The 27,284-nt window shown below is 38.0% G+C and overlaps 2 protein-coding genes across 4 annotated transcripts; both read right to left on the reverse strand.

Annotated features, from left to right (window-relative positions):
• Positions 1-5,307: 5,307 nt before the first annotated feature.
• LOC122661252 (E3 ubiquitin-protein ligase APD1-like) lies at positions 5,308-7,861 on the reverse strand. Of its 3 annotated transcripts, none has more exons than XM_043856596.1 (8): positions 7,738-7,861; positions 7,409-7,635; positions 7,215-7,311; positions 7,032-7,100; positions 6,131-6,354; positions 5,964-6,033; positions 5,566-5,860; positions 5,308-5,480 (listed from the first exon to the last, which is right to left on the reverse strand). In XM_043856596.1, the coding sequence occupies exons 2-8, from the start codon at positions 7,592-7,594 to the stop codon at positions 5,402-5,404; spliced, it is 1,020 nt and encodes a 339-aa protein (XP_043712531.1). In that variant the 5' UTR covers positions 7,595-7,635; positions 7,738-7,861; the 3' UTR covers positions 5,308-5,401. The 3 variants fall into 3 exon arrangements, with proteins under 3 accessions (XP_043712531.1, XP_043712529.1, XP_043712530.1); XM_043856594.1 differs by having other exon boundaries at positions 7,730-7,858; XM_043856595.1 differs by having other exon boundaries at positions 7,726-7,855.
• Positions 7,862-10,242: 2,381 nt separating this feature from the next.
• On the reverse strand, positions 10,243-17,997 carry LOC122661250. Its single transcript, XM_043856593.1, has 6 exons — positions 17,695-17,997; positions 17,281-17,486; positions 16,864-17,161; positions 15,240-15,347; positions 10,824-11,062; positions 10,243-10,724 (listed from the first exon to the last, which is right to left on the reverse strand). Exons 1-6 carry the CDS (start codon positions 17,914-17,916, stop codon positions 10,616-10,618), a joined length of 1,182 nt encoding a protein of 393 aa, XP_043712528.1. The 5' UTR covers positions 17,917-17,997; the 3' UTR covers positions 10,243-10,615.
• Positions 17,998-27,284: the final 9,287 nt, after the last annotated feature.

Consider the following 27,284-nt stretch of genomic DNA (forward strand, 5'->3'; position numbering starts at 1 on the left):
ATGATCTTTCTAACCCTATATAAGAACCATTCTAGAGTATTTATTCTCGTGAGCCATTCTTTTGTTCTTACAGGAATGTGTGTGTCTAGCTCTCATGAAAACAATTGCACATTATGATTCATCCAAGAATTACTTAGAATAAAGGAGCAATTTTACAGCCCCAACAAGCAAGGTTATCAAATTTGGAATCTAGGTCAAGCTGATTCTGATTTCAATTCAATGATTAAATCCTCTCCAATTCCTTCATCATCGAGTGCAGTGCAATTCAGGGTTGAGAGGTCGACACCTGACAAGCACAACATCTAACAGTTGGAGATTGATTGAGTATGCCAGGTTTTTTTTTTTCTTTCTTGAGCTCGGCACTGTTAGATTTAGTGCATGCTAAGTGTCGAGCTCTCAACACCGAATTGACACCACACTCTGCGATCAAGGAATTGGAGAGGATTTTTTTCCTAAAATAGGTTGGAATCAATTGAAAACTAATCGGAATTAACCTGAATACTAGAATTTTGTTTTATCACTTGACCAACTTGGATCGGCTTAAACTTGACATGTAAATAGAGAATTTTGAGATTTTCCTATCCTTAAAATTTTAACCTAATTAAAATTGTCGGCTGGCAAGTATGCTTGGGCCAACAAGATAATAGTAGTGTTGGTGGCCTAGTTAGAAAACATTTACCCATTACTAAAAGCAATTATGTCCAAACCTCTAACTTTAATTCTGGTCAGGATACTTTAGGAAAGATAAGAAAGAAATTCCTTTGGAATCACTCCAATAAAGCAACCTAGACTAGTTGCTCCATGATTGTCTTTGTCTTATATCTAATCTATTATTCCATAAGATAGGCCTAACCTATTAAAATCCCAAATAGAGACCCTCCACCCCTCACTCCTTTTTTAATTTAAAGTCTAATAGAGATTATGATTAGAGGATCGAAACCGTACAACCATCAGTGTTCATAAATATTTATTCTTATTTATGAATAGTCAAAAATACCCTACAATATTGCGTGATACCTATGCAACCCTCTAAATTTCTCGATCAAAGGATTTTTCCTTGGCAAATCCATTCATTCTTAGAGAGAAAACCATACTGTAATTTGGTCATATGTCAAATTCCGACAAGAAATTGAATCATTTTAATCCCTTCGTGTGTATTGGCATATTTATCTTTTCTTTCTATCCATCCATTTTTTTTTTCTCAAAATCTTCAAAGCTCTAACCATACATTTATTTCAAAATCGACAACTTTTTTAATAAAAAATTGACTAGTAATTAAGATTACCATTTACTAGGGTGTCAAATTTAAACCCCAACCATGAGAGACACATTGCTCAAGCAATTTCAATGCGGCATCATTTTGCTGCTCCACTTCAAGAGGATTGTGTTGCAATTAGATGTGTTATCTATCAAGCATTGAAATTGTGCTTCACTCGCCTAGAAATCGAAGCGGATAACAGGGAGATTGTTGATTTGATCAATGACCCTTCAAGAATCCATCCTTTGGAGGTCTCAATAGTGTTCCAAGATTTCAAACAATTTTTCTCATCTTTCCAATTTAACTCTTTCTTTTGTATTCCTAGGGCTGCAAATTGTTTAGCAGATGCCCTGACTAGAAAGACACTATCCATCATGTATAGGACAGAATGACCGCACTCCATTCCTCGGCTTTTTCAAGACTTTGTTCATCTGAAACTATAGGTTGTACACATGGATCCTCATTAGTAAACTCCATTTTGACAACCAAAAAAAAAAAAAAAAACCTCGAACCAACAGATAGAACGAAAGTGATCGGTTCAACACGAACTAAATACATAAATGTGCCAAAATCAAACAGAAACCATTTATCGAAATTATGAAGCCGTTTAATAAATGGTTTGATTATAGTTTCAAAATTGAGACCAATTAATTGAACACCTTAACTGAAACTGGACCATTTAACACCCTTAGGGAAAACCATTATGCAATACTGAGATAGGAATTCCATAGTTGATAGATTGTTCACCTTCTAAAAATTTCCCTTCAAAATATGGGAAAGAGAATGCCACCTGATCGTGCAACCCATGCTACCCCTACGCAAAATGATCGTTCTTCCCCTGGAATCTCATAAATGACCAGGGTTGCAGCGGTCATTTCACACACTCCTATGTTAAAGCGTAAGAGCAACGTGTCTGGTGCGACTGGGTAGCATTCTCTCTCTCTTATCCAAATTAGAGTTGCAACTATAAAAAGATTTGACTGTTAGTTCCACACTTCATTTTAATATTCAGCGTTCCCAAATCTCCACCATAAACTTGTTGCAAAAGGTGAAGGATAGAATGTTAGGTTTGTTTTCTAGGTGAAAGGAACACATTTGATTAATTATTTAGAGAACTATCTCTATCACCCGATATTTTGTGTAAATAAACAAATTAGATCTATCTGAAATTACGAAAAGTACAAGGTTAAGATCAGCAAGAGTCAAGAAGGTTAGGTGAAGCCGTGGCCCGCTCTGTGCCGTAGGTTGTGTCCAGGCACATGGGGGTGGGTGTAATGACCACCTTGCCCCTGCATAGGGTATCCATGTGTCTGGGTACAGCCTGCGCTGCGGCACAGAGAACATTCTCCCTTCAACTAATTAGGAGTTGGATTAGCCAATGTGGGTAGGCCCACATCCTGATGCATGCCAAGTCAATCCAATTGTAGGATTCTCATTGGGTGCGCGTCTCATTGGAGATGATCCCAACTCCAATTAAAGCCATGCTTAATGCAATGGTTAAAAAGTTTGGATTGCCAGGGGCAAATTGTTTGGATTTTTATGTTATGAGTAGCGACGGCATTCTTTTTGTGCCAAAAAAAAATGCCAAAGGTTAAGACCGACTCCAAACTCACCCCTCCCAAGACCTCGCATAGACGAAACCAGCAGTGGTGTAGTCTCGGAATCCACCACTTTCTTCTTCTGATCCCTTGCTTTCCAAATTGGTTCAAACCCTAACCGATTTGAAGAAAAAAAATTTTCAGTTTCAAACCCTAAACGGTTTGGGGAAGATGAGGGCAATTTGATCATTTTATTCTTTAATTTTGATGGGTTTTTATTAAAGGGGCATTTTGATCATTAGATTCCCTAAAACTAACGTCTAATGTCCCATTCTAACGGATTGGACCAAAATGCTACAATGTTTTGAAAATAAGGGGGAGATTACAATTAGAAAAGTTGTAGAAGGGCATTTGGACAAATGGACATTTCTCAAAAACCCTAATATTTAATATTAAGTGGTAGTTCCCATATGTGGCTGGGGTTAGGGTTAGGGTTAGGGTTAGGGTTGGGGTTGGACCACCTCAAGGGATCAAAATTCCAAACCAGAATATTCATATAAATGATGTTGTCATCTGGAGTACATCTAGCTCTTGTCTCCTTATTTTCTGTTTCTTTCCTTTTTGTTTTCAGAAATTGTAACCCTTGAGGCCCACAATCTTGCTACAGGTGCTTTAAAACTGAAATTGTCTGTGGTCATCAACTATCAAAGAATCGGTATCGGATTGTTAGAATCGCCGGATCCATATTGGTAACTGGTTGACGATGCCAATTTGGGGTGATTCCGTATCGGTGAATGGATACGGATGGGATACGGATCAAGGATAAACCAGGGGCAAATCTATCTGATATGGGATTATCCGAATCTGTATCGGCCAAGACCAATCTCGTATCTGATACCAATTTTTGAAACTGTGGTGGTCATTTAAGTTTAATAAATTATTTTTTTGATAAAAATGTGGCAGCGTGGACAGATTGGATTGCATGCTTTGAAACACTTCCCAACTGTTTTATTCACATAATTGATAATGTGATCGTTTTTATCCGTGTGGATAGGTAAGGTCCCTCGTGGGTTAACCACATGTCAAATTATGTGTAAAAATTAAATGATATGTTCAACTTGTATTCATTTTTTGCCCGTATATTTTGAATGGACCATAATTTTGATTCTTATTGATTTACTTTTTAATTATTATTATTTTTTCATATTTTGAACTTAGATTGGATTCAAAATTTTATGGGTAAAGATGGAATGATGAGGTCTACTTGTAAGCAATTTTATGGCTAAGTGAAAGATATTAGATATGTTGTTAAGTCGGTAACACCCTATCATCGATCCTTTTTATTTTTTTTCCCTCCCCCTTATTTCAAACAAAAAATTCTCAACAACAACTAACGGTGTCAAAACCTAAAACTAATCGATCAAACCGGCCCAATCCAATTGAGTCCGAGCCAAACCAAACCAAGCCCTTATTGGCTTGGCTTCTGTTTATGTTGCTCTTGGTTTCGGCTCGGTTCAGGCTAAACCGACTTAGCCAGACCAAACCAAGAACCAAATCGAAACCTGCCTAATCCCTACCGAAAACAGTCCATAAGCGGTTTTCAAACCAAACCGAATCGTGTCAAACCCAACCCAAACTGAAAAGTCTTTACTGGTTCGGTTTCAGTTTACCTGAAACTCACACTGAAACCAAACCGAACCACAGATTGACACCCCTAACAACAACCAACAACAACCAACAACATAGTATTGAAGGGTCCAATCCAAAACCTTAAGACATTAATTGAAAGTAGCTCCTCAAGTATATAAAGACACCAAGAATCTAAACAATTCGATATGAGACTATAACCCTATAATATGAAAACAATGTTAGAATTGGATTCATGACTTGGAGAATAGGCTCCAAAGTGAACAAAGACATCAATTCTTTTGCTTTCATGACTTGTTTTATTGCCAATTCATCAAAATAGGCAATGCAGAATAAATAGCTTTCACTTTCACTGACCCTCTATAGTGATTCCTCTTCACTCATTTCTTGCTCCACTTGTAAGGATAGAATAAAGCTATGTTCTATACAAGTTTGAAGCCATCTCTTTGGCTGTCAGCCCTAATACTCATCTCAATTCTCAACCCTAATTGCCAAGACAAGGATGGTCCAGAAAGGGAATCTGGACTAGTTTTGCAGTCCTTGATGTGGCAGTGAAGCTTCTCATCTTTGCCATAATATCTTCTCCTACATAGTTAGCATTATTCACTACAACTGGATTGGCCACTATTCCTGTGAATCATTATAAAAAAAATTCCATTATCCTCTGTTTTGGGTATTCACAAAACAACCCTTGTGATAAAGCAGGCAATAAGGACATGGATACAGAATACAAAAATTTTAACTCATCTCCTAATCTATACTTGATGCTCTACTGCTACTCAATATTGTTTGTTCCTGAGCCTGTGTGGACACCAGGGGATTGAACTTCATTAAGTCCATTACTGCTCATACATTCATCTCTCAATCAAGCAGAAATTGATAAACAGAGAAAACATATTCTCATTCCAAGATATAAGCCTCCTTTTCAGGGACAACGCGTATTTATGATCGGGCAGTGTTAGGGAGTGAACAATCTTCTTACTTTGTGAATGAATCTCCTGCATATTGGACATACTTTGTTTTCCCCTTCAATGATCCTGAAAGAAAAACATCCTTGTAAGATCTCAAAATGAACTGAAAAATACAATAATAACTACTAACATTTTTTTTTTTTGTGTATACCTCTGAGCACATTCATAACAAGTGGCACAGTGGCCACATGGAACAAAGAAGCAGTTTCGTTGTTCATCGTAGCAAATTACACAAATCTTTCCATCATATAAGTCCTCAGAGGAACTGCCCGCTCTCGAATCTGGATCTTCATCACTTGTTCCATAATCAATTTGGATTCTCTTCTCTTGCAGTAATGGATTGGTTTCGGTCACTGGTACTTCCTCTACTGTACTGTTTACATATTCCTCACCATCACAGGCTCCAAGGTACTTCAAGATCAAACAAATAAAGATTGCTGATAATCCTGAATGGAAGGTAGAGTAGTTCATCAAATCATTGAGGCAAAGGGTGTCTATCAAATGGTTGAAAGAATAGGAAGAATCAGATAGAGCTTGTGTCTAGCATACCTAAAATTGCAACATAAGTAACCAAACGAGTCACGAATGAAATCTCAATAGACCATCCACTGAGGTCCCCCTGTAATTTTTTTAGGCACTACCAGTTTAGAAGTTTATTCTTGAGGGAATGAAATAAGGATTTATTCTAATTAACTGAGATAGAGGCAGAGTATTACATTGTTTGGAGTGGTTAAGACAACAAATTTCATATGGGGGAATTGAAGCTTCAAGCGACACAACCCATTTATTGCTGAACACTTGCTTGCTGCTTTAGTGACGTCGTACATCTTTGATGAAACATTGACACTCAACAGCATTATGATGCTTCTAGGGTTCATGCTCACTAAGTGGATGGAGTAACTGTCATCTTCCTCAATGATATATTCAGCTTGTCCATTACCTGAACAATGATTTTCAGATTAAACTGAATTCTAAAAGTGAAAAAGAGTCTCTGTATCTTGAAAATTCTTCTTGGTACTTGCATTTCAAGAATTTAATCATTACTCAATCTTGCAGATAAAAACCCAAAATTCTATGATGAACCCAAGATTTGGAGAATAATTAAAGATAGAAAAAAACACTTCTCTTCATTTCTAAGAAATTTGTTCACACTTAATTCTACCGAAGGCTACTGATCCCAAGAACCATTATTTCCTAGAACTAGGTTGACTGTGTCCTACAAATTAATCAAGGACAACCTATGTAATGTTTGAGTACCAATACTTGAGAGTCCAAATTACCAGGAAGTTCCTGATTTAATTTGGATCAGTGGAGTTGGTAAGCAGCAGTGAAATTAAATGCTCATCTCCCTGGTTGGACTTGTAACTCTAATGTAAGTACGGGCAAAAAATTTCATATTGCCTGTAATTCACCAATTAGAGCTAGATATTATGCTAGATTTTGAGAACCTATCTTTAAATTATAGGAATTTCAACTTCAATGACTGAAATTATAAAGCTTCACGAGGATCACCTGATCATCTCTTTTGAAGCATTTCTGAACTAGTAATATGTGTTAATTATACTTTAAGCACTATACTTGAAAAACAAAACATCCTGAATGAATAGATTCTGTTACCATTTGTTGGATAGCTAAGAGCAAGTGAACTGGAGGAACCTGGCAACGATCTTTTTAACGTCTGCTCTCCTGTTGGAAGACCCACAGACAAACTAGCTCAAGTAACCAGAAACAAATTCCAGAACTAAAGAGAGAAAGAAAGAAAGAAAAAGGGGAAGGGGGGGGGGGGGGGGTTGCCAGTACCTTTAGTTAACACCACTAGGAGATCACTGGAATTGCCAATTGAAACTTCCCATCTAATGTGGATCCTGGAGCCCTTGTTCAACCACAAAGAAAATCCCTGAAGGAAAACAAGTTGAACCTCACCATTAAGCTCTTCCTTTCATCAATATAAACCAAAAAGAGATAAATTAAGAAAAAGGGCTTCTGCAAATTACTTGTTGGTGGTATGACCCAAGGACCAGATATTTTGATACATTCCAGTTTGTTTCCAAGCTCAATTCTGGCTTCTCCACAAACCCATGAAGAACAGCACCTTTCTTGGCACTATCTATCACCTGAATCTGATCTACAAAGATTGAATTTGCCGTCAACAAACGGGATGAGCTCGGTCCGGGCTCCATATGACAATTCCCATAATATCCATATCTCAAAGTCACTGACACTGAAGAAAGAAAGAGAAGACAACTTCTATCAGAATTTATCAGAGTACAGCAATGTGAAGAGAGAAGCAAAAGATATAGCACTAAATTACATGCCACATAACCATAGAGTTAATGGAGCAAGCAACCGAGCACAGCTTTCTTGCCAACGGTTCGAATAGCTTGGAGATGCATAAGCTCTGTACATGGCTGCCTGTAGTCTGCTTGAAAGAGTGGAAATTAGTAGAAAATAGTTACAGAGAGGAAGAAGGTGAAGGAGGGGTGGGAAGGAAGGGAAGGAGCTACTGGTCTTACCAATGGGCAAGAAACAAAATTAGGGTGGGAAGACTGGTGGATGAAGGATTGTGAACCTATTCTTTGCTCTGAAGTCTCAAGATTCTCAACTACCAGCTTTGTTAAGTATGGCGGGTGTTGGAAGTTAAGTTTTTGAATGGTGGATGGTAGTTGGTGGTCGGAAATAGCCGTTATGAATGGTGATAGCATGACCCAAGGGAGGATGAAATTTTATCCTCTCTCTATGGGTAAAAGCAGTGTTTGGAAGACGAATAGTCCGGATCTTACCCTTTCAGCCCTAATTTTTGTCTCCTAACCCAACAAAACTTGTGATATTTTTGCCAAAATAAAGAACAAGATATTAAGAAAAATTAATTGACAATAAATTAGTAAAAGTATGTTTAATTGAACGGGTACTAGATAGATAAGACTCTCTCGGGTTTGAGATGTATGGGAAAATTTGGTGGGTCAATTATAAAATGGCATACTCAGCACACGAGACTTCAGCTACTGCGGGATCTGGAGAGGGTCATAATGTATGCAGCCTTACCTTAATTTAACGGAGAGGCTATTTTCCAATTCAAATCCGTGACCATTAGATCGTAATGGAGCAACCTTACCGTTGGTGGGTCAATCATATCTCAACCATATATAGCATGGTTTTAGGTATTGGAATTGGATAAGCTGTGGTCAATATTGATATAAGAAAAGGAAGTATGCAGTGCCTGAGGATTTCGTCACTACTTTGACAGATATCGATACCTGACAGATATTGTATCAATGGTACTATAAACTGAGGAAGTGAACATGGTCCAAAAAATTCCATATTGGTATTTTGAAGGGTAAAGCAATCTGATCCGGCCTGATACAATCGATATCTATACGACGACCAATACCAGTATCAATATTGATACCGTGCACAAAAACCATGCCATATAGTATGCTTTACACAAATTTAGCTATTAATGGCAAGCTAAGATTATTTTAAGAAAATAAAGCAAATTGTAAGCATCAAGGCCACCTACATGAATATTTGAAGATGGGTAAGCGAGTAGAATACTTCTATGCCAGGATTAGCTTTAGAATCTGGAGTTGGAGTTTGGACATTCGTTTTCTCAAGTGAAATTCCCGGGGAGAAATTAACTCTCCATGTGAGAAATTAATCAAGGGAGCGCTTGAATGCCATTATTTTAGTTTAACTAACAATAGTAGGACATCTTGGCCCATTCTCTCTCCTTGGTTGTCGGATATTTGTAATTCCGATACCTTGCATTCCTCACGCGTTAATGAATAAGTTTACTTTCTACCAAAAAATACTAACAATAGTCAGACCAATATCATCTTTTTTCTCGACAGAACACATGGATTAGGGAACCATCCCCCGCCGACGCAACCCCTCACCTTGCACTGCAACTCCATCCACCATTACCGTCACATACCACCAACAATCCCACCGATACAAACGGAGACTTGGAAATCGGATTGAAAGTCGAAACACATTTGAGGTCGGCAGAGCAAGAGGTACACGGTTGAACTTATAATTCAAGGAAGACTAACAAACAAGCTTAGAAGTACTCTTGCATCGGAGAATCCAAACTAATCATGAGAACCATTAGATTTCATAGTTGGATACTTAGATTGATATACTTTCATTTCCTTTCAACAAGCCAAGGGTGGCATCTCCTTCGATTTTTCAATTGAATGAATGCTCATCAAATATTCATAGGATTTCTCATTGTTGTTTAGATTTTACTATTTTTATTATTTTACGGTCCATACAGTAACCGATACAGTGTCGATGCCAAAAAGTGGCTCGATTCAACAGATATGTAACAATATCGATATTGGTGTAAGTATTGCCTGAGAATGCTACAATACCCATACCGATACCGATGCCTTAATGCCGGAAAATCCATTACATTGTGCAGTCTTCAACCCCTAAAATCCCATACCACTAGCATTACTCAAAGACCTTCGGACCCGACACCAAGAAGGCAAGAAGTTTGCAAAGTCCCATCCTTTTTCATAATTAGAAGCTAACTTGATCAGAAAAAAACCAGGTCAATCAAACACATTCATATATGGTTACAGCTTACAGACAATAATAAATATTCCTATAAAATTTAGAGAGAAGAAGAAAAGGAATCTGCTATCCTATACAAGAAAAGATCAGTTATTTGCTACATGAGGAAAATGGAAAGCATAAATAAACGAAGTACAGAGGTGTTTATGAACATTGATCAAATTCCCTTGAAGGTTTAATTGAAAAAAAAAACAGCAAACTGGAATTAGCTAGTACCTAACTACTCAGATGACATTATTAGCTCACTGAATTCAAGCCTTTCACTTCTTTTGCATTAAATAAATACACAAAATTGTTAAATTTGTTATGATAGATATAGCCATCACAAGGTTCAAGCTATCAATTAAACAAACAAAAAAGGAGGTTCATCAAAAGAAACCTGTAACATTATAATACAAACACAAGGTGGACAAACCATGAAAGTTCATAATTATCAGACCATGTGGCCAAGCATTTCCTGTTAACCTGCAGAGAACCTCATCAGAACAGTGAGTCTGATTAAACTGCCTCAGTACTCTCAGGAAGAACCCAGATTCCGGTATGTGAGAAAAAATGTTGACCATAAGAGTATTATCGATTTCCAGACCTCAAAGGAAGAAGAGAAATTACAATGGCTCCTGGGCAATTCATTCACTGGAAGCATCAGTGGACTCTGTATCACCTGACAAAGTCAGAAGCTCCATCAGCTGCAAACGGTATTCTAGACCTCTGAGATAGTGTCCCAATAGCATGCACCTTAAATCAGGGGAAAAGAAAGACTCAAGTAAGGAGCTTAACAGTCGAAATAATCCAATAATCATACAGAAGCTTAAAAAGATTGAAAATTGTCCTAACCAGAACACCAGGCGAGCAAGGTAATCCCGAGTTACTGAAATGAGCGGCTGGAATTGAATGGAAGTGTTCTCAAGAAGTTCAGTACAATCTTCATCCTTACCAATCCCAATTGATGTGTTCTCTTGGAGTAGAGAAGCCTTTGAGTGCATCTTAGGAGAAAGGGTTGCGAGGAGACCATGTATGACACTATGAATGGTCTCTTGCAACTCCGGGGATGTTGGTTCTGACAACTCAGCCACCTGTCCACGAAACAGCAGTACTATAATTAGACACACAAGATAGAATCACTGAACGAACCTTCAAAAACGGATTCTTTTTTCTTTGAACCCTAGGTTCATGGTCAAAAAGCATCAAGAGGAACGTTCTCTGTCTACTTCCTTAACGGTAATCATGTATTAATATATCAAAGGAAAGAACAAACCCATTGTACAAGAAATCACCAGAAAGTTGCCAAGAAACATAAAGCACTAACACTATAGCCAAGCACTAACACTATAGCCTCTCAATCCACAGGAAATCAATAGAATTCCCAAAGAAATTATTGTTGAAGAAAAAAAAATTCCTATGAAATATGGCATCCAACAGCTTGAACTTTGGATCGAGATCCCCAATTAGGGTTCCTGAGATTTTATCAAAATATGAGCATGATTTGATGGTTGGATTGCTCAATCTCAGAAAACATGTAGTATATGATCTTCTAGAAACAAAGGTACTAGTTGCAGGAAAATAGAAGAATACTTGTTAATGGATGAAAAAGATGATGGAATAATAAGAACAAACAGAGATTAAACACCTGGGCTTCACACCGCAAGGTGATTTGATTGGATCAAACACCAATCTAGACCTTGATCACACAAAAGGGGTTCGTTGATCAAACAGAAGAGGTTCTTGATCGAACACGAGATCTTCAAACAAAAAGAAGAGCAGCAAAACATAAACTCTATTTATCAAATTCGTGTACAGTGCCTGCCACCCTCACAATCTTATATAGAAAACTCAAAAATAGACTCAGACACTGAAAAGGAAAGGCCTGACACAATCCTTAACTAATAAGGTAACCTAAACTGACTAGGAAACTGAAATAACCAAATCTTGAACTAATAAGTAACCTAAACTGACTAGGAAACTCAAATAACTCAATCTTTAACTAATAAGGTAACCTAAAATGACTAGGAAACTTAACTAACAAAGAAAAAAAGACACTAACTTAACTAATCCTGTATGCCTAGCCTATACCCATATTATAGGCCCATTAAAGTGGCCCATTACAATGAAAACCCATGGGATCAAAGGCCCAACCCATATATAACCCAACCCAATGTTTATTTCCATTAAAATTAGCATATTTAGGTGAGCTAACTGCATCACCTACCCAGGACAGAAAAGCTTTATTTTAGTTAAGCCTGAAGCTATCACAGAGCATGGTACTTAAATCTTAATTACCTTTCAAATAGCTCTACATAGGCACAAAGAACTACCCGTTAATCGACAATGTGCAGTAGTGGCCACCTTCTAAGGCAGGGCATTTACCATGGGGTCATAGATTTGTGAAAGATCTTGTAGTAATTGGATGAATCATATAAAGAGGGAAAATTCTTTAAGAACTTTTCAGCTCCTTGAAGTGGCTCCTGAGGTTTTTCTGTGTGTGTAGATCAAACAAGGTTTGCAAGCTCTCATAATTCAGGCCTCATGTGGAAGAACCAAAAAATAGCTACACTAGAAAAGAGAATATAAGGACTTTAAAATAAGAGAAAAGGAGAGAGAACGAAGATAGAATGATTGTCGATTTTGTAATTTCTTCCAAATCAAGAAACAGTCTTATCAACCCTTGAGATAGGCATTGATGGAATCTCACCACTCAGAAATTTTCATAGCCAATCTTTAAAGTATACCATAAGCCTGAGAAAGATCTGTTTAATACTCCATAGATTCTAAATTACAACTTTAGAAGGTTTTAACCCAAATTTATAGATTAATACGAGTGATCAGCCAAACCTGCACTAAGTGCTCAAGGGCCTAACTTTGAGTTAAAGGTTTATCAGGGGAAGATGAATAAAAAAGAAAAAATTCCATTCAAATTAAGCTTTATTAAGAAAACCATCCAATTTATGCCATACTAAACAGAAAGGAAACATTGAAGAATCTCTATCTCTTTCAACTTCTCAAATTGTATAACCCTCTTTCCAAGTTCTGAAAAGATTTTGTTGTAGATTACACATACATGCACCTTTCAGAAAATAAATAACTGATTATTCCATGTATATAGCATTCAAAATGAGACTTATTAATTTGAATTGAGCAGTCCTTGCAATAGGACAACTCCTAAACCACCATGAATCCACTAAAATTAATGAGATTTGGTGCCTAATACCTCAACCAAAGGCCTTTCACTCTGAAAGCGATGATAATGAAATCCCCTCCCCCCAATCACAAGAGGGATGAGTCCAAACCTTACAGCCTCTTGATTAACAAGAGTGAAGTGCTCAACCCAACAAAAGAAAATGAAAAATATATAAAATCCACTCAGAAATGCAAATGCATTTTTTTGGTCCAGAGGAAGGATATGCTGAGGGTTTGGTCTAACAGGGCATTCTTCTCCATGAGTTATGTTGATTGCCTCATGTTCAAATGGTAATCTACTGTCTTCCTAGATATCCTGAATCAACAGCAATCAACCTTTTCACCCTCTGGTTCTTGAAGAAAAGTAGTGTCCAGCACCAATTTAGTTGAGGAGAAAATGTTCAGGTGAAAGTTACATTGTTCTTCTCTCCCTCATCTGCACTTTCCTTTTCCCATGAACATCCTCCAGCCCTTTCGGCAGGAATAATTAATAGTGCTTGACCAGATTTTGAAATACTTTAAGCTTTCTGCACCTCTGGTTAGGGGACTCTTAAATGGGATGTAGGATCCTTTCTATTCCACTGGATAGCAAAAGAACCAGGTTTCTATTCAAAGCCATTTTGTCATTTGCTTCTGAAGGAGATCCTCCAAGAATAGACTTTGTCAAACACCTTGAGAGTCAGTATCAACAGGTCCCAGTACCCATATTGGCGTTAGAGATGACATGAAAAACAGTACAGAATCATGCCAGAACCATAGTACTAAATCTCGTTTCAGAGGGCCATTTTGGCAACCTTAGTATTTTTTTTCTGAGTATTGCTTGGCCATTTTGGGGTGCAAAGTGCCAAAAGGAGTGAAATACCGAAACGAAATAACCAAAATTTCATCGAAACAGTGCATTTTTTAGACCAAAATGAGTGAAACTTCCGAAATTTTGTATTTTTTCATTTCGGAGTAGCATTTCATCTCGGTAGAGTCGAAATCTCAGAATTCGGCAAGATTTAGTACTATGGCCAGAACTATATAGGGCATGACACAAGTAAGACCTTGATTGGGTACATGTACATCCCTATCTGGAACCAGATAAATGAGCCAATACAGATTGTGGATCCAGATCTGCCTCAAACCAAATGTAGATCCTAGTCTGGAAGTAGATAAATGAGCCATCCAGATCAGAAATTGTTGAGCCACATGTGACACGACACACAATATTCAAAAGAATCCAATCTATAATCAATATTGGGAAGATTGGGATACCCATATATCATTTTCAGTATTTTTTAATGAATTGGATATGCTAAGGTCCTCCTCACTCAGATATCTGATTTTAAATCTGAGGCCGGTGGCCCTACAGGTTGGAACCAAGAAATTTTCTACCTTATCAGAAGTCTTCCCATACTTGTACAAGCAACCACTCAGTATAAGAAGAGAAAGAAGAATTTTGTGTTAACATAAAGATAAAGAAGAATGTGTTAATGTTGAATATATCAAACAATAACTCCTTATAAAAAACCACAGTTCATGGATGTCTATCAAGTAGCAGGATCTGTGATGAAAGAGACCGGCCCATTGACTACAAAGATCATAACCATCTCTAAAACATGTAAGTCAGCAGCACAAGTAAGGTTCTGTAATCAGAAAATCTAAGAGCAAGTTAGCAGCACGAAGAGTGTAAGCTCCCTTTTTAACCAATTACTTGCTGCTCAACCGCTTACCTTATATCAACACATCAGGAGCCTGACCTCAATATGAAAACCTAGTAACCATTAGCCCCTTGCGTAGTCACAGAAAATGAATGGGAAAAAGAGAAGGAAACGGAGGAAGATCTGACAAATCATCAAAAGGAGGATGGTGCAAGTAATATTTCAAGATTCCATAAAGAATGATACAAGACAAGTAATAAACTACCATAAAACAAATTGATACAATCTAATGGCATACAATGACAAAATTTCAGAGAATAGAAGATTGACAACAATATCTCATACATAACTACAGAATTTAAAAAATATATATTTCTGGTGCAATACCAGTATCTACATTCTACATCTTGTAATAAAACATTACAGGGCAAACCTTTTCTGGTTGCAATGATCTTAGGTAGTCCAGCAAATCATTCTTTTCTTCCCCAACGAACTGTTGCATTTGAAGCGCAGCATTTTTCCGTTTGATTTCATATAGTTCCTTCATATTTCAAAGAAGATAATGAAATACAAATAAAAATAAATACACCACAAGATTGTGATCACAACTTTACAAGCCCCTACGGCAGAGAGCAAATATACTAATGTTCTTCTGGGCAAAACTTCTGGAGCATCCAGAAGCCAGCTTTTGGAGTGGCAAAAGGTGGGTCCAATGAAATTCCTCGTGATGGAATCTTTACAGCCACATAAGCCTGCCAAACCCCCCCCCAGCTTCTTCGTTTATTGGGTAGGAGACAGTAAATACTCTATCACAAGGAATCTTTGGAACAGGCCCTTTGCATATCCAAAAGCTGTCTTCAGAAGCTGTCCAAACATGCACTAAGAGCACATGCAAAGTAGCAAATTCAATGGAGTTCCTCCATGCATTATACATGTGAAACTAACATAACAAGAAGGAGATATTTCAGAATATGAATATGCAGAAATCATGGTTGATGTTCTACTCAACTACGCAAGTTTGCGAAAATCATCAATAAATTTGCATACTGAAGATCTTCGAGTCTTAAACTAAAAGACACTAACTTCTTTTCATTACTTAAATTTTTATACAATTAAAGTTTCGATTCACTGACAAACAGATTTTTTCATCTGTATCTGTAAGTTTGTCCTAGAAAGGCAGTCTTTTTACATCAAACAATAAGACCAAAGAAATCTAGATGGCAATAATCAATCAAAAACCTATTCCAAAAGAAACAACCAACATATATTCCAACCAATTCGCCATGTGCAACAAAAGGCAATGCACCAAATATCAATGACTAGAAATTAATGGGGATATCTTCAATCTCAAATAAACTTCAGGATAACATCATTTCATAGTGTTTCTTGTGAGAAGTAACGATATTGTGGTTGGAGGACGAATATCTAAGAATATAACTACCACAACAACAACAACAACTCACCCTAATCCCAACTAAATGGGGTCAGCTACATGGATGCTTGCCCTCCAATCAGCTCTATTCAAGCTCATATTTGATACAAGGTCTAAGCTATGCATGTCTTTCCTCACCACTTCTCCTAAGGTCATTTTAGATCTGCCCCTGGATCCTTTAGTTCCTTCAATTTGAATCAAATCACTCCTCTGTACTGGAACATCCAAAAGCCTCCGTTGAACATGGCCATGCCACCTCAAACGACTTTCTCATAGCTTATCATGTATCAAAGCATCCAAGAATATAACTAGTTAACCACATTTAACCACAAATAGGTCATGGACATGCATATATTGTGGGTATGCAATAAAAATATCAATGCATATGAAACCAGAAAATGCATTCAAGCAATGAGCATCAGATAGATATGATATAATTGGGCAAAACAGAATTGAAATAAGATAGTGTCATCTAGTATTCTCGTATGCCATTATCATTTAGTTTTAGGTTATTCAATGTAAGTCCATCACAAAAATATTAAAAAAATAAAAAAGAAGTGAAAAGAATCACTATTGCACGGAACCAAAAAAAATGCTTACTACTAGTACAAGAGGCAACCCATACCTTTTTGACAGAAGAAAAACGAGACTGCAAGTGAAGAATATACTGCCTAGCCTCAGGAGTCATTTCACCAAGACCTTGAATCCCCAGACCCTCGTGTGATAGGTCATCTTCAAATCTTTCAGATTTACGTAACAAATCATTTTCTCCAGAAAATTCAAATGTTCTCTGCCCACTATTGAGTGACATCCCGTGAGCATCAGTTTTAGTATTTTCTGATTTTATTTTCTCAAAATTCCCTTCGTCTATCTGAAAGTTCTTTTCAAGACAAAGCCTATATTCAGCATTGCGTAGTGTATACCTGAAATATATCGAGGGGCCACTTATTATTCTTCCCCCCCTACTCAGTGCAGAGAAAATGAAGTACTAACAATATAAATTGCCGAAAAAGGTATCACAGGAAACGAATATAAATAATACCCCGTCATCATTGAAGAAACCAACAATTTGGATAGGGGCTCCCAGAAACCCTCAATTAAGACTTGAAACTGGTCAGAAGGGAGCAAGCCTAGCATACCAGAGATAGTCCTTTTCATGGCATCCACTGTATTAGGTGGGACATCCTTTTGTATAAGGCTCACATCCAGAGGTTCAATCTCTTGAATTAGATTCGAGAGAATGGATTTCTGAAACACAACAAAACCCAATGTATGAATTGCAAAACACAATGTAGTATAATCATCCTCACAGCAAAGTTTAAAGAAATAAAGCAAACAGAACAGTTTAAATGAACTGGAATTCCATAAAATGGGGGAATTGTTACCGGAATTAAAACGAATCGAATCATAGTAAGGTGAGAGAGAATTCGAAGAAATTAGAGAGAGAAAACCAGACCTTAGAGGAGTTGGAGGAGTGCGATTTGCCATTGGCGTTGAGCTCATCGAAGGAAGCAGAAGTAGACGAAGCAAAGACCTTAAAGGGCCGTAGCTTTCTGGCGTGATTACTCGTAATAGGTCGGAATTGGGAGCGAGAGAAGAGGGACCGCGAGCGAGGAGGACGGTGAGGGGAAAAGAGAGGAAGAGAAGAAGGCGGAAGGAGAGAGGCAAGGGTCTGCATCAGACCCCAATTCCGAACAAACCCTTTTCTTCTCAGGTGCCGTCTCTCTACTCTAGTCTCCCTCCGCCAAACCCCTACCCCTACGGCTGTAGTCTCTGCAATCGAAATTTACAAGTTTCAAACTTCGGAGTTGTGGAACTGTGGTGCGGGTCGGTCTGTGGACAGCGTGGCAGTGGGGTCTGGTCTCTCGCAGGCGCCCGTGTTGCATGTGGAACGCGTAAAGTTGTCGAGACGCTAACGTAAGCGAGCAACGCCTCAACTGTTTTCTTGGCCCAAACCCATCATACAAGATCGATGTGGTGACGGGCGAGCACGGTTCAAGGAAACAGAACCGGATGGCCGAGCCGGTTTTGTATTGAAATGATCTCAGTTCCAATCGATCCAAATTTAGAATCGGATCTCTTGAACTATGCTTGTGATGTGATATTCCAATAAAGGAAAAGATAAGGCACAACTACGCCTCGAACCATTTCATCCAATTTTTTTGAAACTTCTACTTTATTCCATTGGTTCTGTACGAAGACTCGAAGGAGTAGGGGACTTATATAATACGTATGGAATCTAACCTCCAATGCCATGAGAACACGTATAATAAGGTCAAATCAGGGATTGGTTTAGAGAGTGAGGATCCATGACCCAGTTGAATACCCAACCATAGCTAAAGCATGCGCAAGGAACTGTACACGTGGCCTGTCAAAGGCACAATCATTGACAATATTAACAATACTGACAAATTCAGTTAACGGTTCCCGCTCGGATCTCTTACTTAACTTGAAAAATATGCAACCCTAAAGAAGGAGAGGGGAGAAGCAACATCATATAAAGGGCAATTGAGAAAAGAGGGAGGTAAGATCTTTATGATTGATCCATTGTTTGAGACTGAGAGGCTCTAGAACCAAACTTTTCGTCTCCGATCCTGTTAACTGTTGTATTGTTTTAAAATCTAATTTAGGCATCGAAGAATTTTCCCCCGAAAGTCATTCTGAAGCTCTCACCCGCTCTGCTTTTTGGTTCGCTCTGCTTTTTGGTTTTATTGTGTGTAGAATCAGACCAGACCAAGGAAGCAAGATATCGACAATAATATGATGCTCCAAATCTGAGGCACTATTTTGGTATTGTGGGCCCTTTATATATGAATTATGAGGCATTCTCTCCCCGTACGTCCATTAATTTGACATGAAAGATACCGAATATTTGGGTGACATATAAATGTAACAGCCTCCCTTTTCAATGTAGTTGAGTTTTTCTTTTATCTGTGATGAATTAAGAATCTCTTCACCCATCACTTTATTAGTGTTCAAAACTTCAAGGAGACACTTGGCAGTCAAGTGCATTTCTGACTTCTTACTGAAAAAACAGGGAATAATTATGACCATCAATTCTATAAGAATCTCTTCAACACTTTTGGTAAACCAAATCGAAGGTATTGTTTCCCTCCACCTCCTAAATACAATTTGGATCCTCTACTACCGAGCTGCCTGGTACGATCGTGCTGCCTAGATACGGTAAGGTGTGCAATGACCACCTTACCTCTACCCGAGCGCCTTGCCCGAGTAGGGATAAAACAGTCATTGCATGCCTCACTGTGTCTAAGTAGCATGGTCCTGCTGGGCAACTCGGCAATAGAGGATCTAGATCGCTCCTAAATGAGGTTTTATGCACTGGTCATGGTTTGAATTTTAATTTTTGGGTCAAATAAAGGGTTGAGCGGTTGACCTATAAATATTCTCAATTGACAGATATGTCCCAAACCATCCAATTAGATTGGACGGTCCTCCTTCACCCTGTTGAATGCCTCTCTCTTGTTTGTATTCTACTTATGCTCCATTCATGGATTAAGTGCAAGAAATGGGATCAAGTATCGGCCATCTTGGAAATCGATACAATATTGATATGGATTGGCCTACATTTGATAGTTGTGCCCTTGATTTTTCTAAATATTGAATTTTTTTGACAATCCGCCAATCTGTATTGTTCCACTGATACAGGAGCGACTAGATATCAGAATCAACCTATGCCAATATTGATATGGATCATCCGATACTATAGATTCGATATTGACACCTCAAACCATGGCTCCATTCTCTATTCGAACGATTGCTCTTTAAAAATCACTCCTTATGAGATGGAGAAAGTTTTGGAAATAGATCCTCTCTAGTATGCATCCAACGCCTGTGCTAGCATGATAAGCACACATCCCGGTGTGCATCATGTCAACCCAATCATCGGAGGATTCGGCTCCTCTCCTGCGAGCCCAACACCCAGGGAGTGTCCAGTGAGGCATCCAATTGCTAGGTTGCTGGCGCACGCCAGGATGCGTGTCGAACCCTACTTAAGCATACATCCCCATGTACATCCAACAACCCAACTGTTGAATGCCTCATTGGACACTCCCTGGGCGCTAGGCTCACAGGAGAGTAACCCAATCCATTGTTGATTGCATACGAAAGAGGCACCCATGCCCCAAGGAGAGGATCTGAATCCAAAAATTTTGCTTCACCCATGGGAAAAGAAACTCAGCCATCTAAGATCATTATGTTAGGGTTTAGGGTTTAAGCACAAAGTTGCTTAAAGCATTACACCCTGAGTATCTAGTTTGGAATACCCAGACTGCTACCTCCCAGCTAGTATATATAGGAAAACTAGGGTTTAGGTCAGATGGGCTAATTACTAAATTGCCCCTCACAGCCTGGGCATTAATACAAGTAGGATTATATGAGAACATATAAAGGGATATTACATAAATACCCTTACAATCTCCTCCTATGTTCTACATATATCCATTACACATGTATAGGAACCATTGTTCAATCAGAATTGAATCAATATAAATTGAATATCAATAATCCAATAAATCAAATAAGGAATAAGTAAACTTCAAGAAATAAAACTAGGGTTTTAGATCAAAACTAAACCCAACAATAAATCCAGTTCCACATGCAAGTGGCTAAACCAAAAGAAATAATCAAAAGGAAAAGTCCTTGCAATCCATGTGACTTTACTCATCAAGTAAGTCATCCTCATCGAGATCCGATTCAACCGTTCTCCTCCATCTTCGCCATTCTCGTAATTTGTCAAATATGAATTTCATAAGATATTATGAATTCAATCATTTGCACAATAGTATCTAGTTCAACAATAAGAACTTAGTACATTTCATATATGGTGAAGGTAAATCAAAAAACAATAAGCATCATCATCAATTTTCTTTACAAGAACTCGATCCTATATAGTCTCTATCATAAGGACCATACCATGTTTCCATTTGGAATATCGTATTCGTCATATCATCATAGATTTATGTTGTATCATCAAATTTGGAATGGTACACCATACTATGAAAGACATGTCATCAAATTTGGAATGACATAAAGACTAGCACAATATCATTGAAACATATCGACATTTTCCATATTCCTTTGTGGAATAACAAAGTAAGGAGACTTCACATGAAAATTTGCTACCCCATCAAGTTTGGAATGGTTTCACAAACCCCCATACTTAGTAACCTAACTAAGTTATCGAAACATGTAAATCGTCCCGAATGCTTACCAAGGCTAGATGAGATTCGAATAATTCAAAATAATATCGGGTTAGGTTAAGACTCGACTAAATGGTCTTTAATCCCATCTCCCCGTAATTTTGAATGTTCGATCTTTGTTCAATCCCTTTGTAAGGGCATCTCCCGTATTATCCTTCGATCTCACATCAATCAAAGTGATAATCCCTTGTCTCGTTCTATAATTCAGCATGGCCTGTTTTGCATCGATGTGTCTCCTCTTACCATTAAAGAGTGAGTTATTCACAATTGTCTTTGTTGCTTAATTATCACGTAATATAGATATAGAGTTTAACTTAAAACTCCTCAATGGAATATCCATAATCGATCATTTATCCACTCGCTTCATCTCCGAGCTAGAGCATAAAGTTCCGATTCCATAAATGACAGAGCAATACTAGTCTGCTTTTGGATTTCCATGCTGCTCCTCCTATCAGTAAATACATAACCACGGTGGATCTGCTGTCTCCCAAATCCGAGCACCAAGATGCATCGAATATCCTTCCAAAGTTGGAGGATGTCCATTATAACATAAAGCATAACCTTGAGTACCCTTAAGGTATCTCATCGCCTCGATAGGGCATCCCAATGCTCTTTTCCAGGATTATTAGTGAAACGACTCAAGCATGCCTACCGTAAAGGCTATGTCCGGCCTAGTGCAACTCATTGCATACATGAGACTACCAATCGTTTAGAATAATCTAACCGATTCATGGTGTCACCCGTATTAGGTTTCAACCGCTTGTTGTAGTCATAGGGTGTCTCAATCGGTTTACAATCACTGTATCTCCAACTAGAAAGTAGCTTCTCAATGTAATGAGTCGATTAAGGGTGATCCCTTGCTCACCGAAGCTTACTCTCATTCCAAGAATGGTGTCTACCACACCAAGATCTTTCATGTTGAATTCTTTGGACAAGGTTTCTTTAATGTCACTCACTACGAGAGAGATCGTAACCTAGAATCAACATGTCGCCTACATACAAGCAAATAATCGCGACCTTGTTTGACTCGGACAAAAAATAAAGGCACTTATCCGAGTTCTGGTTTGAAAACCAAAGCTCTTTACTGTCTTGTCAAACTTCTCATGCCACAATTTAGGTGCTTGTTTAAGACCATAGAGAGATTTGTTTAATTTACAAACTCTTTTTCGTAACCTTCCATGACAAACCCTTCAGGTTGGTTCATATAGATTTCTTCGTTAGGTCTCCATTAAGAAAAGTCGTTTTACATCCATTTGATGCACAACATAGTGCTCAATAGATGCTATGGCAAGAAGAATCCTTATTGTTGCCAAATGGCGTAATCGGAGAGTAGATGTCAAAATAATCTATCCCTCTCACTGTTTATAGCCCTTAGCTACTAATCGTGCTTTATACCTGGCTATAGACCCATCCGGATTAAGTTTCTTCTTCAGCACTCCACTTACACCCTATTGTCTTGGCCCCTCTAGGCAGATCAACAAGGTGCCAGGTCTCATTCTCGCATTAAAGAGCTCATTTCCTCATCAATGGCTTCTTTCCATAACAGGAGTCCCCGGATCTCATCGCTTCCTTATAGGTGGATGGATCAGCCTCTAAATGGTAGGTCACAAAATCCTCACCAAAATTCTTGGGTACTCGATCTCTAGTAGATACTCTTCTAGATTCCGATTCAAGGAGCAAAGTGTGGGAGTAGTGTCGAAACAATTGGTTGATTCCAAAGGTGATTCTCAGTAACCACTTGACCAAACCAGGCAAGGTGTGCCTTTATCTCTAAGGAATTTATCCTCAAAGAATATAGCATCCCTAGATTCTATCACCACATTGGTTGATAGATCCAAAAACCGGCCTGCAAGACTGCTCTTCCGCACAACCAAGATATACACAAGTGTTTGTTCTAGTTCCCACCTTAGGTCTCCTAGGTCTTGTATCCTAACATAAGCTACACAAATTTCAAACCTTAAGAGTGTCATATCTACAGGATGATTATGCCATAGTTCATAAGGTGTAGAAGTCGTTTTGAATGTGGTAGTCTATTTAGAATGTGATTTGCAATAACATCGCTTCTCCCCAATAGCAAGAGGGCATACAATGCCAATAACATGGAGTTTAACATCTCGTTAACGCCCCGTTCTTTCTTTCAGCTATGCCATTTGATTGAGGTGAGTAAGGAGCAGAGTTTCAAGGATTATGCTCAGGAGCAGGAATTCCTTGAACTCGTCAATTTGTATTCTCCTCCCTATCACTTCTAAATCTTTTAATTTTCAAGTTCAACCGATTTTCTACCCTATTCTTAAAAATTTTAAATTTTTCAAAAGCTTCATCTTTAGATTTTAACAGTATAAATGACAATATCTAGAAAAATCGTCTATAAATGTTATCAAATACTTCCGACCTCCTCTAGTTGTGTAGCTTTTAAAGTCACAAATGTCGAATGTATAAGTTCAAGAAGTTGAGTGCTCCTAGAAACCGGTCCTGAACGGTTTTCTAGTTATTTTAGTTTGAGCACACACTTCACATCTCATAAATCTAATTGAAGTATCTAATGGAAAATTATGAGTTTTAGCTAGTTTGAGCATTTTCCTATAGTTCACATGTCCTAACCTACAATGTAGTATTTTGGGATCAAGTAAATTATGGTTAACCTGGTTTATTGTCTCATTAGCTAAACTCAACCTAAACATACCATTCAAATTATAAGCACATCCAAAATAAAAGGAGTTAACAGACAATGTTACTTCTACCACTACTAAAAGTAATAGACATGCCAAGATCAAGCAAAATTCCAATAGAAATTAAATTCTTTTCAAAACCATGAAAGATTTTAACATTTTTCAAAGTTAATATTTTACTCGATGAGAGAACCAGGTTTGTCCCTTGTTGAGCCACTTCCACGACGTCTCCATTTGCAACAATGGATGACTCGCTACTTGAACAACATCGGTGAGCGTGTCCTTGCTATTGCAAACATGACAAGTCGCTCCAGAGTCTAACCACCAATCAAGATGTATCGCCAACCCCTTACCCTTGCCAATCATGGCAACAAAGTTAGTAGGCTCGTCTTGTCCACCAAGATGTGAACTTCCTTCCGTGGTGTGTCGTTGTTCCCTTTCTTAGGACCCCTACACTCGGATGCATAGTGACCCCACTTTCCACAGTTGCGTGCACTTGCCCCTCTTTTTAAAATTAGGCTTTTGGCCTCCAACGTTGGGGTTCTTTCTTAGGTGGCTTGGATCGCTAGATATTTCTTGGGTTGTGAAACCAAATTGGCGTATGCCGTTGTTGTTTCACCATCTCCAAGTTATTCCTGGCTCTGTTCTTATCTTCGATTCTAATGAACCGTTTGAGATCATCCAGCCCCACTTGTGTTTTCTTTCCGTGCATCTCAGCTTTAAAGGAATGCCAGGTAGAGGGTAACTTAAAGATAATTGCACCCACTAAGAATGCATCAACAACGGGATGTTTTCTTGGTTCAATTTTGTTCTCAAGTTCTCAAAGTCCATATTTCGAAGTATCTCCTTATCTTCTTGAAACTTGAAGTCCATAAACTTGTCAACCAAATGAGTTTTTGATAGGTCCTCCTCCTTTTTGAATTGGGCTTCTAGGTTTTCCCAAATCTCTTTTGCAGCCTCATATTTACTATAGGTCTCTGCCACCTATCCGAGGCGTAGCTCAATAGGTAGTCTTTGCAAAAGTCTTCGCCACTTATCCATTGGGCTTCGTAGGTCCGCATAATCGAAAAATTTATTTACTACAAGTAGCAAATATTGAGGATTTTCCCAAACCGAGTCCTCCTTTTCCAAGAATCGAACTCGTAACCACTAAAGCTTTCCAATTTGATCATCTCAATGGGCAGCGTGTTCTCCATATTAAGTGATTTGTTTATATGCCCAAACAAAAGATCAAATAAAAAAATAAATGCTCAGGAACAGCACACTGAGATGGAGAACCCTGGATTTAGATGGAGGAAAAGATCGCGACGGTGCATGGTATCGACACTTGTAATGTACACGCTAATGCAGGCTGCTAGCGCGGATGTTGGCTGCTCGCAGATAATGGCCGAACCCAAAAAGATTTGATAAATTAAATCAAAAGTGTTTTTTTTTTCAATGAAGGACAGTCAATTCAATTTCTTGAAAACGACTTTGAGTAAAGAGCTTGCTGCCAAGTGCCAACGATCAAATCAATGCTGATTTTTTTTTTTTTTTTTTAATAAGGCACCAACACCATAAAGCTTCTTTAGCTTTTGTCAAAAAAGTTTCTGACAAAACAGAAACGAAGACTACAGAAAGCTTCACTGTTTGTTTTTCTTTTTTTTTTTTTTTTTTAATCAAAAACAAACTTTCAACTCCTTTTGTCTCATTCACCTTCAATCAATCAAATCAAACTACTATTCTTTTGAATGATAAATCAAAAAATAATGCAATCAAGGCCAAAGTCGATTACACATATGGGCCCAGCATCGTGACGATCTAAGAAATCCTGCAGGTGAATGAAGACATCGAAGCTGAAGCCGATCTCAGAATTCTACAAAACCCACGATCAACAAAGCCGATTAACAAAGCCGATCTCTCAATTGAGGAGAAAAATTCTGCAAAAACCCACGATCAAACAAGAGCCGATCTCTCAAAAATAAATTGTGAATTCGAAAATTCAAAGCCGATCTTGATCGCGAGAAACAAAAATTCTAATGCTTTAAGATTGTTAGGGTTTAGGGTTTAAGACAAAGTTCTTAAAGCATTCACCGAGATCTAGTTTGGAATCGGGCACGCTCTCAAAGTAATATATAGGAAAACTAGGGTTTAGGTCGGATGGGCAATTACTAAATTGCCCTCACAACCTAGACATTAATACAAGTAGAATTATATGAGAATATATAAAAGGATATTACATAAATACCCTTAGACATTATTACTCCAGCCAAAAACAAATATTGATCATCCTGGATAAATTTTGCCTTCATTGTGACTTGAGGAAAACTCTTCCTTAGAGGATATGTAATAGATTTCAAATATAGCCAAATGTCCAATCATTGAGAGACCTCCACCAGACAATACTTTTGAGACACGGACGCTGGTTCTGAGAATGGGTTATTGTTGGTTGTCAATTTGTGAGGGAACATAATGCAGCCATGAGTCACGTGGTTTGCGAGGCATATCTTACCCTAAGAAGGCATGGTAAACTTACACTTGTAACCTTTACTTTTTTCCTTTAGATGTGAATTTCAAATTTCAATTTTTTTAAAATTCAGTTCTGTCATTTTGATGTGATTTTACATATTAATCAATAATCCCCTCATGTCCTGCATTTTCTTTTAGTGCGGGGTCAAGCTCGTCTTGAGACTTTCCATTTTCCAATAAAACACATACCTCTAAGTTTTGTAATTCAAATAACATGCGCTGGTCACGTTTTAATGTATAAATCATTTCTTATCAAAAAATATAAATAAAACATTGTGAAAGAATATTTTGTATTTTAATATGTTTTTTGATGAAAGTGTAATTACACAAATCACACATCAATTCCAAAATTTTAACCAACTTTTAGGATTGTGGAATGGCGGATATACACAACACACACCCGATGTAGGATTAAACCCCCACACCTTTTCTTTCTTTTCTTTTTTTTTTTATAAAAGTGTAATCACACAAACCACATACCAATCCCAAAAGGTTAACCAATTTTTAGGATCGTGAAATGACAGATATACACAACACACACCACGCTCATACACTCAATGTGGGACTAAACCCACACATGCTTTCTGGTATGTTTGTTTGGAGAGAGAAGGAAAAATAAAATGCTTAGCCTTATTGGTTCTTGCTTGTTC

Source organism: Telopea speciosissima, chromosome 5 (genome assembly GCF_018873765.1).
Source record: "Telopea speciosissima isolate NSW1024214 ecotype Mountain lineage chromosome 5, Tspe_v1, whole genome shotgun sequence".
Classification (NCBI taxonomy): Eukaryota; Viridiplantae; Streptophyta; class Magnoliopsida; order Proteales; family Proteaceae; genus Telopea; species Telopea speciosissima.

What these genes read in the sequence shown, in the direction of transcription:
- LOC122661252 (XM_043856594.1), bottom strand. Translation starts at nt 7,820, where the DNA reads ATGTACAGAGCTTATGCATCTCCAAGCTATTCGAACCGTTGGCAAGAA. An exon ending in TCTTAGCTATCCAACAAATG is followed by an intron (nt 6,355 to 7,031) that starts GTAACAGAATCT and finishes ATCATTGTTCAG; the next exon opens with GTAATGGACAAGCTGAATAT. An exon ending in TGTTATGAATGTGCTCAGAG is followed by an intron (nt 5,481 to 5,565) that starts GTATACACAAAA and finishes TTTTTCTTTCAG; the next exon opens with GATCATTGAAGGGGAAAACA.
- LOC122661250 (XM_043856593.1), bottom strand. Translation starts at nt 17,916, where the DNA reads ATGCAGACCCTTGCCTCTCTCCTTCCGCCTTCTTCTCTTCCTCTCTTT. An exon ending in ACTCCTCCAACTCCTCTAAG is followed by an intron (nt 17,487 to 17,694) that starts GTCTGGTTTTCT and finishes GTTGTGTTTCAG; the next exon opens with AAATCCATTCTCTCGAATCT. An exon ending in GTTTTTCTTCTGTCAAAAAG is followed by an intron (nt 15,348 to 16,863) that starts GTATGGGTTGCC and finishes TGAAATATGAAG; the next exon opens with GAACTATATGAAATCAAACG.